Below are 13,338 nucleotides of genomic sequence, written 5' to 3'. Positions count from 1 at the left end.
CAAGTCACGATCTTAAAACGTAACAGTGATAACAATTACACTCAACATACAAACGGGTGTGATGAAAAGGCTAGTACCTCAGGTTCCACGGGTTTGACATCTTGTGGTCAATCAAATTCTCCTAAATTTGTGGAAAGGAGAACATTCTTTAAATGTGGGGAATTTGGGTATATCACTAAAAATTGCCCAAACGCTCCAAAGGATAAATTTGTTGAGAAAGCACCACCTGAAAAGGTTCACCCTCAACGTCGGTCAGTTTCACCAAAACATGATAAATGAACAGTTAAAGAACAAGAAACGAAGCAACGACGTAAGAACATAAAAACTGTTGAAAAAGCTTTAAAATCTGAAGTTAAAACAGTTAAAAGGGAACCAAGTGTTTCACAACCAGTAAAACCAGAAACTTCAAAAACTGTTTACAACACTCAATCTGGTAGACAAAAACAAACTTGGAAACCTAAAGCGGGTGATAGTTCAGGGGGAGCTACTGTTTTTGAGAATCACCAACAAATTGAGATCACGTTTCGTGATGCTCAGGGACGACCCAAGACCACTAAGGCTTGGGTCCCCATCCTCAACTGATCTTTGAACGACATGTGCAGGGTGTTCAAGGAGGAACTATTAATAGTCATTGGATTGTTGATAGTGGGGCATCCAGGCACACGACTGGCGACTTACGGCTTCTGTACGACGTGAGGAATATTAGAGGAGGCTATGTCGCATTTGCGGGAGACAAAGGCGGATACATCACTGGAGAGGGAAGTATCTCCAATGGTATTGTGTGCTTCGATAAGATCAATTATGTTCGTCAAATTGATCATAATCTTCTCAGTGTGTCGCAAATCTGCGATAAAAAATTCACCGTGCATTTTGATGATGCTGGTTGTTATGTGCTTAAACCTGGGTTCAAAATTCCACAAGAATGGATTCTCTTATCGGCTCCGAGAGTTAATGATCTTTATATTCTCGACATGAGCCAAGCGACTACAACATCTGCACAAGTCACTTGCTTTGTCTCGAAAGCCACAGAAAAGGAGTCTATATCTTGGCACAGAAGAATGGGGCACATTCACTTGAGGAAGATGAACCATTTGGTGAAAAACAATCTTGTGAATGGTGTGCCTGTAAGGAGTTATCATTTACAAGATATATGTGTCTCGTGCCAAAAAGGAAAGCAAACGAAGAAGTCTCACCCTTTGAAGAAAATCAACACTGTCAGCTTGCCTCTCGAACGTCTTCATATGGACCTTTTTGGACCTATGAAGCACAAGACAACATTCGGAGATGCTTATTGTTTAGTGGTTACCGATGACTATTCTAGATTTTCTTGGGTATCCTTCATGGCACACATGAGTGAAACTCCTGGCATCCTCAAGGATCTTCTAACTATGTTGGAGAATCTCTACTCGTTGAAAGTGAAGAGGATCCGAAGCGACAATGGAACCGAATTCAAGAATCAAGTTATGGATGAGTTCTGTACTTATAAAGGCATTCTTCATGAATACAGTTCTCGTTACACTCCACAACAAAATGGTGTCGCGGAGAGGAAGAATCGGACCATAATCGAAACTGCAAGAACAATGTTAGTAGAGTCGGAACTCCCTGTTCAATTCTGGGGGGGAGGTTGTGTCGACTGCGTGCTACACACTAAACCGAGTTCTTACAGTAAAGAGACATGGCAAAACTTGTTTCGAACTCCTTTAGAAAAGGAAACCGGATCTTTCTCACCTAGAACCCTTTGGTGCTCCATGTACTATGATTGAACAAGATGGAAAATTTGGGGCTAAAGCTATCGACGGTTTCTTCTTTGGATATGCAACTCCAAATTATCGCGTCTGGAATCTGGCAACGAAAAAGGTTGAACTATGGAGTGAAGTGAAGGTTCAAAGGTACACAAGTCCTGTTAGGGCTCCGGGTGATCCGTGGATGTTCGATTACGATGGACTATTTGGCTCCTTTAATCTGCCGACCTTTGACGAAGAATCAGCAGCTGCTAGAATGTTATTTGAAAGTGACACCGCTGCTGACTCGCCATTGGTTAGACCTGTTATTGTTGACCCACAAGGTTCTTCATCGGTTAACAATACGGTACAGAATGAGGTATTTGAAGATGCTGCTGATTACAATGAGTCTTCGGAAGATGATGAATATCATGATGCAGCAGAAGGATCTTCAGCTCCAGTAGCTCTTGTTCAAGGTGCCTCTGTTGATACACCTCATGTGCAGAATATAGATACTGCTTAAGGGAATGCATCCACCTCTACACACATTCCTGGTGTGGAGCTGGTTGTTGATCTTAATCTTAACAATTTGGGTATCAATACTCGTGTTTCTGAAAATCCTGAAATGAGGATTCATGATATCCATCCACAGCAGAACATTATAGTAGATGTCCAACGCGGTGTGCAGACGCGTAATCAGCTGAGAAACAACCAGAATGCTGGTTTGTATTCAGCCATTAGAGAATCTGGTCTTCAGAATGATTGGTCCTTCGCGTGTTACGTTTCTCAAGAAGAACCAAAATCATGGAAAGAACCTTTGAAAGATAATGCTTGGGTTGAAGCCATGCAGGAGGAACTGCAGCAATTTCAAAAGCTTGGTGTTTAGAAGCTTGTTGAAAGACCGGATAACTACAAGAAAATTGGCACTCGACGGGTTTTCAAATGCAAGAAGGACGATCGTGGAGTGGTTATACGTAACAAGGCAAGATTGGTCATTCAAGGATTTCGTCAGATCGAGGGGATTGATTACAATGAAGTCTATGCACCAGTTGCACGTCTGGAAGCTATTCGAATCTTTCTTGCTTATGCTTCATTTAAAGGATTCAAAGTCTACCAGATGGATGTCAAAAGTTCTTTTCTTCATGGAATAGTTCAAGAAGAGGTGTATGTCGAACAGCCTCCAGGTTTCGAAGATCCTGTCCATCCCGATCGGGTTTGGTTGCTCAACAAAGCTCTTTATGGTTTACATCAGGCACCTAGAGCTTGGTACGCAACCCTATCCAACTATCTTCTGGAGAATGGATTTCGACGAGGTCTTATTGATTGCACTCTCTTTATCAAAGAACAAAATGGAGATCTTCTGCTGGTGCAGGTATACGTTGATGATATCATATTTGGTTCTACTAAAGATTCTTTGTGCAGGCAATTCGAACGTGTTATGCAGGAAAAGTTCGAGATGAGCGCTATGGGGGAGATGAGTTTCTTTTTCGGCCTACAAGTTCAGCAAACCGAGTCTGGGATCCATCAGACTAAATATGTTGGTGACATCTTGAGCCGGTTCCAGATGTCAGATGCAACGCCCATTGGTACCCCACTTCCGCAGAATCACGGGATTACTCCGGATTTGAAGGGTGAAAGTGTCAACTCCTCATATTATCGTGCCATGATCGGATCTCTCATGTATCTTACTGCTTCGAGGCCTGACATCATGTATCCAACATGCCTGCTCGCAAGATATCAAGCTAATCCGAAGGCCTCTCATTTGTCAGCTGCAAAAAGGATTTTTCGCTATTTGAAGGGATGCCCAGACACCGGTCTTTGGTACCCTAGGGATGATAGCTTTGATTTGACTGCATACAGTGATTCTGATTTCGGCGGTTGCAAAATTGACGGCAAATCAACAACAGCAGGATGTCAATTCTTAGGAAGTCGCCTGGTTACGTGGCAGTGCAAGAAGCAAACGTGTGTTGCTACATCAACTTGTGAAGCAGAATACATTGCTGCCTCCAGTGGGTTGCTCCCAAGTCTTGTGGATACAACAACAAATGCGTGACTACGGTTTTGAATTCCTATCTACTCCTATTTTTGTTGATAACAATGCTGCCTTACAGATCACTAGAAATCCTGTGCAGCACTCCAAGACCAAACACATCGAAATTAAATATCACTTCATACGTGATTGTTTTGACAAAAGATTAATCGATGTTGTTCATATCCCCACCGATCACCAACGTACCGACCTGTTTACAAAAGCATTTGATAAATCCCGGTTTGATTATCTACTTTTGGTCAACGGCATTAAGGTGATACCCGAGTAAACCGCTTTGGCTAATCGTTTTTGTAAATATTTTCTTTCAAAATTCGAAAATCACAAAAAGATTTTCTTTTTCGTAATCTTTTAGCATTTTAGGGGGAGAAAATTTCAAGAAAATACAAAAACATAAGAAAACCTCAAAAATCCAAAAAGATGTCTTTATGATTCTGTCTTTTCATTTGAAAAATTCAAAAATCAAAAAAAAAAAAAAAAAGAAAACCCAAAAATGAGTTTCTTGGAAAAAGGAAGGTGATGATATTCACTGGTGTGGTCGGTCAGCATTGTTAAAATCGTTAAACAAATGATAAGTATCTCTTCTAATGATGTATCGGAAGGCTCACAATCAAACTAAAATGTGCAGGATGATACAAACCTAACAGACTTCAAGTCAGGTGGGAACCATTCATTGGCATATGGTCTTGGTACCGAAATTTCGTTTGATAGATTGCCGAGGTTTTGAGATATTCGGTCTTTATGCTGCTTATCATCTGGGTATCATGGTTGTATCTTTTACCGAAAAATAATGGGGACACAAGTCTAGATCTTCCATGATACCATATATACGTGTACATATTGCATCTGACCTCAATAAGTGATAAACAATCACATGTCCAAACAAATAAGTGATAAAATATCACATTTATCCGGGAGTCAAGTTCGTCTCTCTGCTGTACCAAAGTACTGACCTGTTCACGGACTTGCTCCTGTGCCCTCATGCATATGAAAATCAAGTTCCTCATCAATAAGTGATTCTATCACATAGGGCTTGTTTTCAATCAAAATAAGTGAGAATCTCACATCATATACGGTCAAACAGATGATAATCGGTATACTCACCGGTAAGATGAATTCTCGTGCATACCTTGATACGGGAATGTGTCGTGAAGTGGATTCACATCGACTTGTGAGTATAATTCTTACCGTAAAGCGTATCTCCAAAGCGTGATTACGTTTGATAAGCATGAGTTTATGTGGACAACAATATCGATAATCGAGGTAGTATACTTATCAAGAACTTTAAACAGAAATCAAATCATGTTGACTAAGACCGTAAGCTGGTATGATTCCTTATCCTTGAAACTCGCAAAAGTTGCATCTGTACAGTTGTTTATCTTGTCAATTTCAATTGCATTTAGTTTAGTTTTCAGCGTTTTAAGATTTACTTGTAGTGTAGTGTTTAAGTTTGTTTTTGATTATGCCAAAGATGTTGCTTGGTGTTTATGACCGGAAGCCTGAAACCTACTTCATAAATCGTCCTTGTATTTGAAAATTCAAACTAATGTCAAAATGGTAAATTGCTAAAACCTGTGTGCAGTATGCAAAATATTTCATGCCTTGGTGATTTTGAAACAGAAGTCGACGAATCAAAACATAGTCGACGAAACAGATTGCTGTTGACGAAACAGAAATTGGTCAAAGTCAAAGTGTGAGTCATGTCAGCCTTTGGTCAATCTGTTTGGTGTTGACGAAACAGACTGTCTCATCGAAGATGTTGACGAAACAAGGAGCCCAAAGTTTGTTTCGCCATGGGCTAACTTCACAGGCCCAAGTCCAGGCCCAACTTCTGTTTCGTCAAAGCCCAAAATGTGATTCGTCAATTTCTGTTTCGCCGATAAAGTTAGTCAGTGTATAAAAGTCCTTCATGTCAGAATAGTTGGTTACTTTTTCAAATCACTCAAGTACCAACTGTTCATCATCCTCCCAAACACTCAAAACCCATACTTGCGGTAACCCCATTCTTCACCAAAATCATTCGATTTTCATCAGAAACTCTCATAAATCAAAGGTGCAAACTGTTCACACTCTTAGTTTACATATGATGCACCGTCGGGTTTCATCAGAAACCGCCGGAGACCCCTCTTTGACCGGTTCTTCTTTTGATATTACATGTTTTGATATTGAACTTGTTGCGATTACCTTATGTGACTGTTAAATCTAAGCATGTGTGTGTTTGTTTTGCCTATGATTCGGGTTTGGGTTTTAGATTGAAAAACAGAGGATTATGAACCATATGAGAGTTGAAAGTTTTTAATTGGGTTTTTAACCGAAAACAGGGATTTTATCATCTTAGGATAGGATTTAAAATTTGTTTAGGTTATTCATTGAGTTGTTGTTGATTTATGATCATCTGCACTCGATTTGAATGATGTTCGGCGAAACGCCCAAATTTTCAAACCCTAACTCCGGCGAATCGCAGTCGGCGAATCAGAATTTTGGCGAATCAGGATAAGTCAACGAAACGGAGATGGTCAAACATTCTTCTGTTTCATCAATGATATGTTTGGCGAAACAGAATGGTCAACGAATCAGAACTGGTCAACAACCAAGTTCTGTTTTGTCAAATGGATCTCTGTTTCGTTAAAAGATCAGTTGATGAATCAAAGTGGTCAACAAAATAGATTTGGTCAACTATCAGATTCTGTTTCGTCAAAGCCATCTTCTGTTTCGTCAATTGTTTTCTGTTTCACCGACCACGCCTTAGAAAATTTAACAGTTTGCAATTGTTCACAGTGGACATGGTTGGACAGTCTGTCTGTCAAGTGGATACATGAACTTGTATCCATACATGTCTAAATGCATATGTAAGTGATTGTTACTTATTGTGGACGTTTTTAAAATTGCAGATGGCACCGAAAGAAAGTAAAAGGAAGGCGGCAACAAAGAAGGAAAACAAAACAGAGGAGGAAATAATGTCCGAAAAACGCCATAATCAGATTGCATACTTGGATCCGGATGAGAAACTTGCTGGACATTACTAAGTGGATCAGGGAGTCTCGTATTAACTATGTTGTTACGTTCGCAACGCTAGTGTACAAGTCTCTCGTCAAGGCGTTCTAGGATTCAGCGAACGTTGTTCAAGTTGATGGGAAAGAGGCTATCAGTGGACGTGTGGAAAATGTGGATGTAATCGTATCCCCGGATATGCTAAATGAAGTTCTTTAATTACAAGATAGTCCGGACGCTCCACATTCTGTTTCGATTACGTGTACGCGAGGTTGTTTATTACGGATGAAGTGCATCGGAGATATCTTTCAAACGCACATTAATAAAGGTGATCTGCCGTTGAGATACAAATTTCTGCTACACATTCTAATCCAGTGTCTGAGCAATAGACGGGCCGGTTATGACATGGCTGGCAACAATCTAGTGGGCCTTATGGTGGCCTTAGTGCTAAACAAACTGTTTAGCATTTCAAGGTACATCTTTGGAAACATGAAAGAGAACTTGACAAGAACTGGAAAGAACAGGACCATTGGAGCAAGTACTGGATGTATCCACGTTTTCTACAGATGATAATGAATGTCCAACATCCGAGTCTACCAAAAGCAGACAACGATGTACTGAAAATAGAAGCTATGAACTTCAACTCGCTACGAATTATCAAGAATTTAGCTCACAAAAGATACAAGGAGAGCGTTTCTCCAAGAAAGTTATTTGTTGCTCCTGATAACACAGCATACGTTGCTCCGGCAGATAACAAGTGGCGTCATGAAGATAGTCAGTCTCATGATGAAGAGCCTGAGCTGAAAAGGCTGATGAGTGAGAAATTTGGTCCTGAACCGGATGTGTCTGATGAATTGGATAGTGATGATGATGGTGATGAAGGTGGTGATGGTGGTGATGTTGGCGCCGTTGGTGCATCAAGTGTAGGAACTACTAGTGGCACATCAGCTGGTGGTACATCTGTGGGTGGTACCTCAGCAGGGGGAGTGTCAGCGGGTGACACATTAGCCGGTGGTGATGACGAGGCTGATTCTGACTCTGATGATGATCTTTTGCTTGAAACGGGATACGAGATGTATCTGGATGAACGCGGTGTAAAAAGGTACAGGAAGATCAGATAAGAAGATGATCCGGAATACGTTCCTTCTGATCCTGAAACTTAACGTGCAAGGAAAAGGAAAGCAGAGAAGTCTGCAGCACATCAGAAAAGGAAGAAGTCTCGAAGATACTTAAGTACCTCCTCACGAGGATCTGTGCCACAAACTCCTGTTCCAGAACCACCTGTGGTATCTTCACCTCCTGCAGCTCAAACTGTATCTCCGCAGTTTATTCCACAACGATCCTTGGCTGCTGCAATCAGAGCAACCACTTCTCAACAACCTAGTGGTGAACGTCAAAGGATCTTCTCGGAGATGACTCAAGAAGAAAAGAATAACTTTCTGTTCCTTCAATATGAGGCTGCAGCAGGTGGAGATAGATAGGTTGAAATCTGCTGTTGGTGAACAACAAGCTACTATCCAACGCCAACAAGCAGAGATCGATCTTCTTAAAGCTGAAAATGAAAGGATGAAAGCTTCCGAAGCTGAAAGGGATAGAAGGAGTTCGGTTCTCCAAAAGCTGGCTGAAGACCTGAAAGGTCGATGTGACTACATGAAACAATGGTATGAGTCACAAAACACTACTATACTTGATGGTGTGAAAAGGATAACTGGTGGGTATGACTTCCTATGAAAGCGAGTTACGACTCTGTGGGAAGATAGGTGTAAACAACAAGAGATCATGCAGAAGAGGGATGAAGACCCTGAGGATCAAGGAAATCCTGATCCAGCTGCTACAACACAACAACCCCCAGCTGGTACATCATCTGCTATAGTTGTTTATCAGCCGTCAGTGATAGGGTCATCTCAAGGGACATCCAGCAGTACAGTCGGTGAAGAACAATTACTTGAAGCTTTAGCAGGTACACCCTCTATCCCTAGTTCCGCTGACTTGGCATTACAGGTTATGCATCCGGTTACCGGAGAATCTCTTGAAGAGGGTGAGATTGCTGATGATCTCACGCCTCAACAGTTGATCACATTGAAAGCGATGCGAGACATTAATGATGATGAAGTTGAGAAGATGCCAAGTGAGCTGGAGTCTATAAATGTTGAAAACGTTGATGAGATTATCTTCGAGGGTGATGTGAAGAAATCATCGTATGCTAGATAGGATGGTACCGAATTTGCTCCGTTTGATGAAGACTGGTTGAAAGACACGTTGAAGATATTGATGAACATCTGAAAAACCGTGATACTTCAGAGAATGCCACGGATGCGTTCGCTGCGTGGCGTCAACGGTTTTTATCGAGGGTTTTAAAGCCCGTTCCAGAGGCTACACAAGTTGATTTCTTACATCTGGAAAAGGCTAAGCCTAGTGGGCGAATCCTGTGTTGGATGTTTGTTAAGGAAATTCATTGTGTTGCAATCAAGCGGGAGTTCGGGATCCAGTATTTTAGGTCACTGCTGAGCATCCTATCTTTGCCATTTTATGATGTGGCTGCTTTGACAAAGATAGATCTCATAAATCACTCAAAATATGATGGTGCGACGTTATTTGAGCGATTGATTAGAATGAACAAGAAATCGGGGTGGAAAGACAAGTCTTACAAGCCGCAGTTCCCCAGGCATCAACAGATAAAGTTCACTCTTGATCCGGAAACCAACACCGGGAGATACAAGCTTGTGTACGAGCCGGCGAGAGTGGTGGACAAAATTCCGTTAATGCCGATGAAACAAGATTTTCCTTGTGATATGCGCTTATGCTGCTATGATCCCGACTCTCATGAGGCAGTTATTGTGTTTAACGGTGATAAGGAAAACTTCAGGATGTTGGATCCTATGTGGATTGTCAATATATCTGCATCCGACATCACCAAGCTGTACCGGCATGACATCTTTTATGAAGACAAGGATGCACACCAGGCACTAAAGTTTCAGCGCGTCGCCTGCTACTGTTACTACAGGGGAATCCATTCAGGCAGTTTCTGGTCCGAACGTCACTGAAGAAGAAAGATATGAAGACCGAAGACGAGCAACAGACAAGGGGGAGTTTGTTGATGCAGTTTTGTGTCTGTTACTAGTCTTGTACGTTATGTTGTATTTTGTACCGTCTTTTATCAGTTATCAAGTCTGTATTCGCAGTCGTCTAAGTCGGATATCCTCCTATCCGCTTGTGTCTGACTTGTTTGTCTCTCTTGTTTATTGTATTGGTCGTAAAACTATGCATGTTGCATATTAAGGGTATATCTGTCAATTTGTTGTGTTGTTTGTGCCATCTGTTTCTGCAGTCTGTTATGCAGAAACAGTTAACTGTTTGCAGGCTTTGGCGAAACAGTCTTTTTCGTCGAATACATGTCGACGAAACAGACATGGTGATATTTGGTTCAGTTTCGTCAAAGTGGTCAACGAATCACATGTGATTCGTTGACTGTTGGGCTTAGTTTTGGGCTTTCTCCTGTTTCGTCAGCCCAGGTTCTGATTCGTCGAGCTTATCAGCCCATCTGCTATATAAGGCACAGACAGGTCACAGTTTAGTCTTAGAGATGAGAGAATACCCTTCAAGCTTGTAAACTGTGTTTGTATCAGTTTGTAATATCTCATCCAGTTAATCAAAAGAGTGTGTTTCTTTGGTTAACCATTGTGTGTTATTGTGTTCTATGTTTGATTGGCTTAGTTAAGTGGATTCCGCACACTTAACTTTGTTTGTTATAAACAAGGCTTTGGTAGTGAAAATCGATACTCCGATTTTGGGACCTACAACATCTATTATACATAAGTCACTCACTGAACTAAAACAAAACAAACACATGTCCTCACATCATTTGTTAACAATATGGTCTCTGATTACAGCAGAGTGAAATTCAAATTATCATAATTACCTTGCATAGGAACGAATCTCATCTGTTAGTATTTTACGTGTTCTTGTAATACTTGTACATGATGTCCACATAAGCATGTCACAGGAACAACAAAGGCAACATTTCTGACCACTACAATCATTAGACATGAAAAAATCAGCACACAGCAACTTGACTACACGTACGAAGATATGATTTAAAGGAGATGTTCTAAAAGTTCGCATGTCATATGTAACGATCAACCTGGACGAGATATCCAAAGAACTTTTACTGGAGGTTCTTGGTATTGCAAAACTGTTGATACACTTTTGTGTGGACGCGGCACGTTCGGTTCGAAACTTTAACGGAATGAAGACCAAGTCGGATATCCTCCTATCCAACTTGGGTCCGACAAGTTTGTCTTATTTGTTTAGTAATGTATAAATGAACAATGCATGTTGCATACTTGGTTTATGTCTGTTTGTGTGTTTATAACGGTCTGCAGCAAACTGTTAACAGTTTGCATCATATCCATGTTTGGCAGCCCTCCACGAAACTCCCAAGTTTCGTCGAGCACTCATATGGGGAAACTCCCTTTGTGATGAAACTCCAAGTTTTGTCATCTAGTGCATGGGAAACTCCATGATGAAACTCCTAGAGTTTCACCAAGCTAAAGGACAAAACCATCATGAAACTCTAAGTTTCATCATGCTAAAGGACAAAACCATGGTGAAACTTCAAGTTTATCCATGACGAAACTTGTGTTGTGATGAAACTCCTAGGAGTTTCACCATACTACAGGACAAAAATCATGGAGTTTCATCAAACCTTGTGTAGTTTCGCTATAAGCCCCCATGTTTCGTCACTGTTGTGTCCAGCTGCCTATATAAACACACATGGTTTCACTGTTGTGTCCAGCTGCCTATATAAACACACATGGTTTTACTGTTGTGTCCAGCTGCCTATATAAACACACATGGTTTCGCCATTCCGCACCCGTGACCGTGTTTGTTATAAACAAGGATTCGGTTTCGTATTCGAACCTGTCAGATTCGGGACCTACAAAAACCCTACAAATCAAGAGATGATTAATTTATTTTTGACATATTCAATGGGTAAACTTTACATTGATTTATATTTTGTATATCTTTGTTGAGAATTAATAGGTTAATGAATATCCTAGGGGCCAGGGACGATTTTCAAACCACTAATTTGGATAACCAGCTGAACCATCGGTCCCTAGGTGGTAAGACACAATGACCCAATATGGAATTTTTGGTTGAAATGCCAAGACACATGCATGTGATATTGGTCCTCTTATTCACTAGTTAATGTGATAAGAACTCTGACCATATATATTTCCTGGTATAGTCCTTCTTTGCTTGCCAGTGGAGATTGGTGTCCACAAAAGCATCCATAATTTTATTGTAGGGACCCAAAACCATGTGCGTCTGCTCTATCCTCGATATGTCACCGTCTATTGTGAAATGATCATTATATCCTGTTCTTATATAAAGCGTTCAGCATTCCCAATACAACCACATCAAAACTCATCTACATCATCATATCTTTCACCAGGAAGCGCTACTTCGATTCTTATCTTCCTTCAACAACTTTTGTAAGTGAGCAGCCTCTCGCTTCCTTGAAAACATGGCCATACGTATGCCACGCATCATTCAAGCAAGAAAAATTCTCAAACGGTCCCTCTCAAATGGTAGCACCACTCCTGCATCTATGGACATCCCCAAAGGCTATTTTGCCATTTATGTTGGAGAACAAGAGAAGAAGCGGTTTGTGGTGTCTGTATCACTACTAAGCGAACCTACGTTTCAGGAGCTACTGCATCAGGCAGAAGAAGAGTTTGGCTACAACCATCCAATGGGCAGGCTCGCGATTCCCTGTAGTGAAGATGTATTCACAGATCTGGCTTCTCGTTTGGGAGCATTTTGACTTGTATACATCTGTCTATATCTACAACAGTTTTGTAAACATCTAACCAGTAAGAACCATTTATAGTTGTAAATTTAGATCATTGATTCAGATGAATGAAATTTAATTTGGATATTCTTTTGAGTTCATGGTATTCTATATTTTTATAACATGGTTTTATTTGAATAAGTGTAGGTCGGTTTGCGGATCGCCGGACAACTATGATTTCTTGTTTCGGGTGCCGAAACGAGTGCAGAATCCCTGTTACGACACAAACCGAGCGAGAGATAAACAATACGCAAAGATATCAATGATTAACAATTACGTGTATTGATTACGACAAAGTTTCGTACAATATTCGACAAATACAAAGCTCACCGGAACTTTCTCTCACTACACTCTCTCTCTAGCTTATCCGGGCTAACTCTTTCTGTCTCAGCTTGCAGTATATATAGTATCAGCAACACAGCAATCGACGAAACAAGTTGGTCGACGAAACAAGGTTTGTTTCGTTGATATCTTTGACGAAACGGATTGGGCATGACAAAACAACATTAAAGTCGACGAAACTCTTTTATGTTTCGTCGACATGCATGATCAAAAAATGGATTTCGGCCCAAGTGCTTTGATTTGGCCCAACCATCATTCTGATCATCCAATACGCTTGGCCCATATGAGGTTTGTTGGCCCAACCACATGCACGTCATACATACAGAATTCTCAAATTCATATTTGTAAAGTTTAGTCAACATGTGACATCATCATGACATCAT

General features: G+C 40.8%; 1 protein-coding gene across 1 annotated transcript; it reads left to right on the top strand.

Annotated features, from left to right (window-relative positions):
• Nucleotides 1-12,203: 12,203 nt before the first annotated feature.
• LOC110937121 (auxin-responsive protein SAUR21) lies at nt 12,204-12,644 on the top strand. Its single transcript, XM_022179537.2, has one exon. The coding sequence runs from the start codon at nt 12,287-12,289 to the stop codon at nt 12,584-12,586; it is 300 nt and encodes a 99-aa protein (XP_022035229.1). The 5' UTR covers nt 12,204-12,286; the 3' UTR covers nt 12,587-12,644.
• Nucleotides 12,645-13,338: the final 694 nt, after the last annotated feature.

This window comes from Helianthus annuus, chromosome 6 (genome assembly GCF_002127325.2).
Source record: "Helianthus annuus cultivar XRQ/B chromosome 6, HanXRQr2.0-SUNRISE, whole genome shotgun sequence".
Classification (NCBI taxonomy): domain Eukaryota; kingdom Viridiplantae; phylum Streptophyta; class Magnoliopsida; order Asterales; family Asteraceae; genus Helianthus; species Helianthus annuus.
This window is presented reverse-complemented; position numbering and strand designations above follow the sequence as displayed.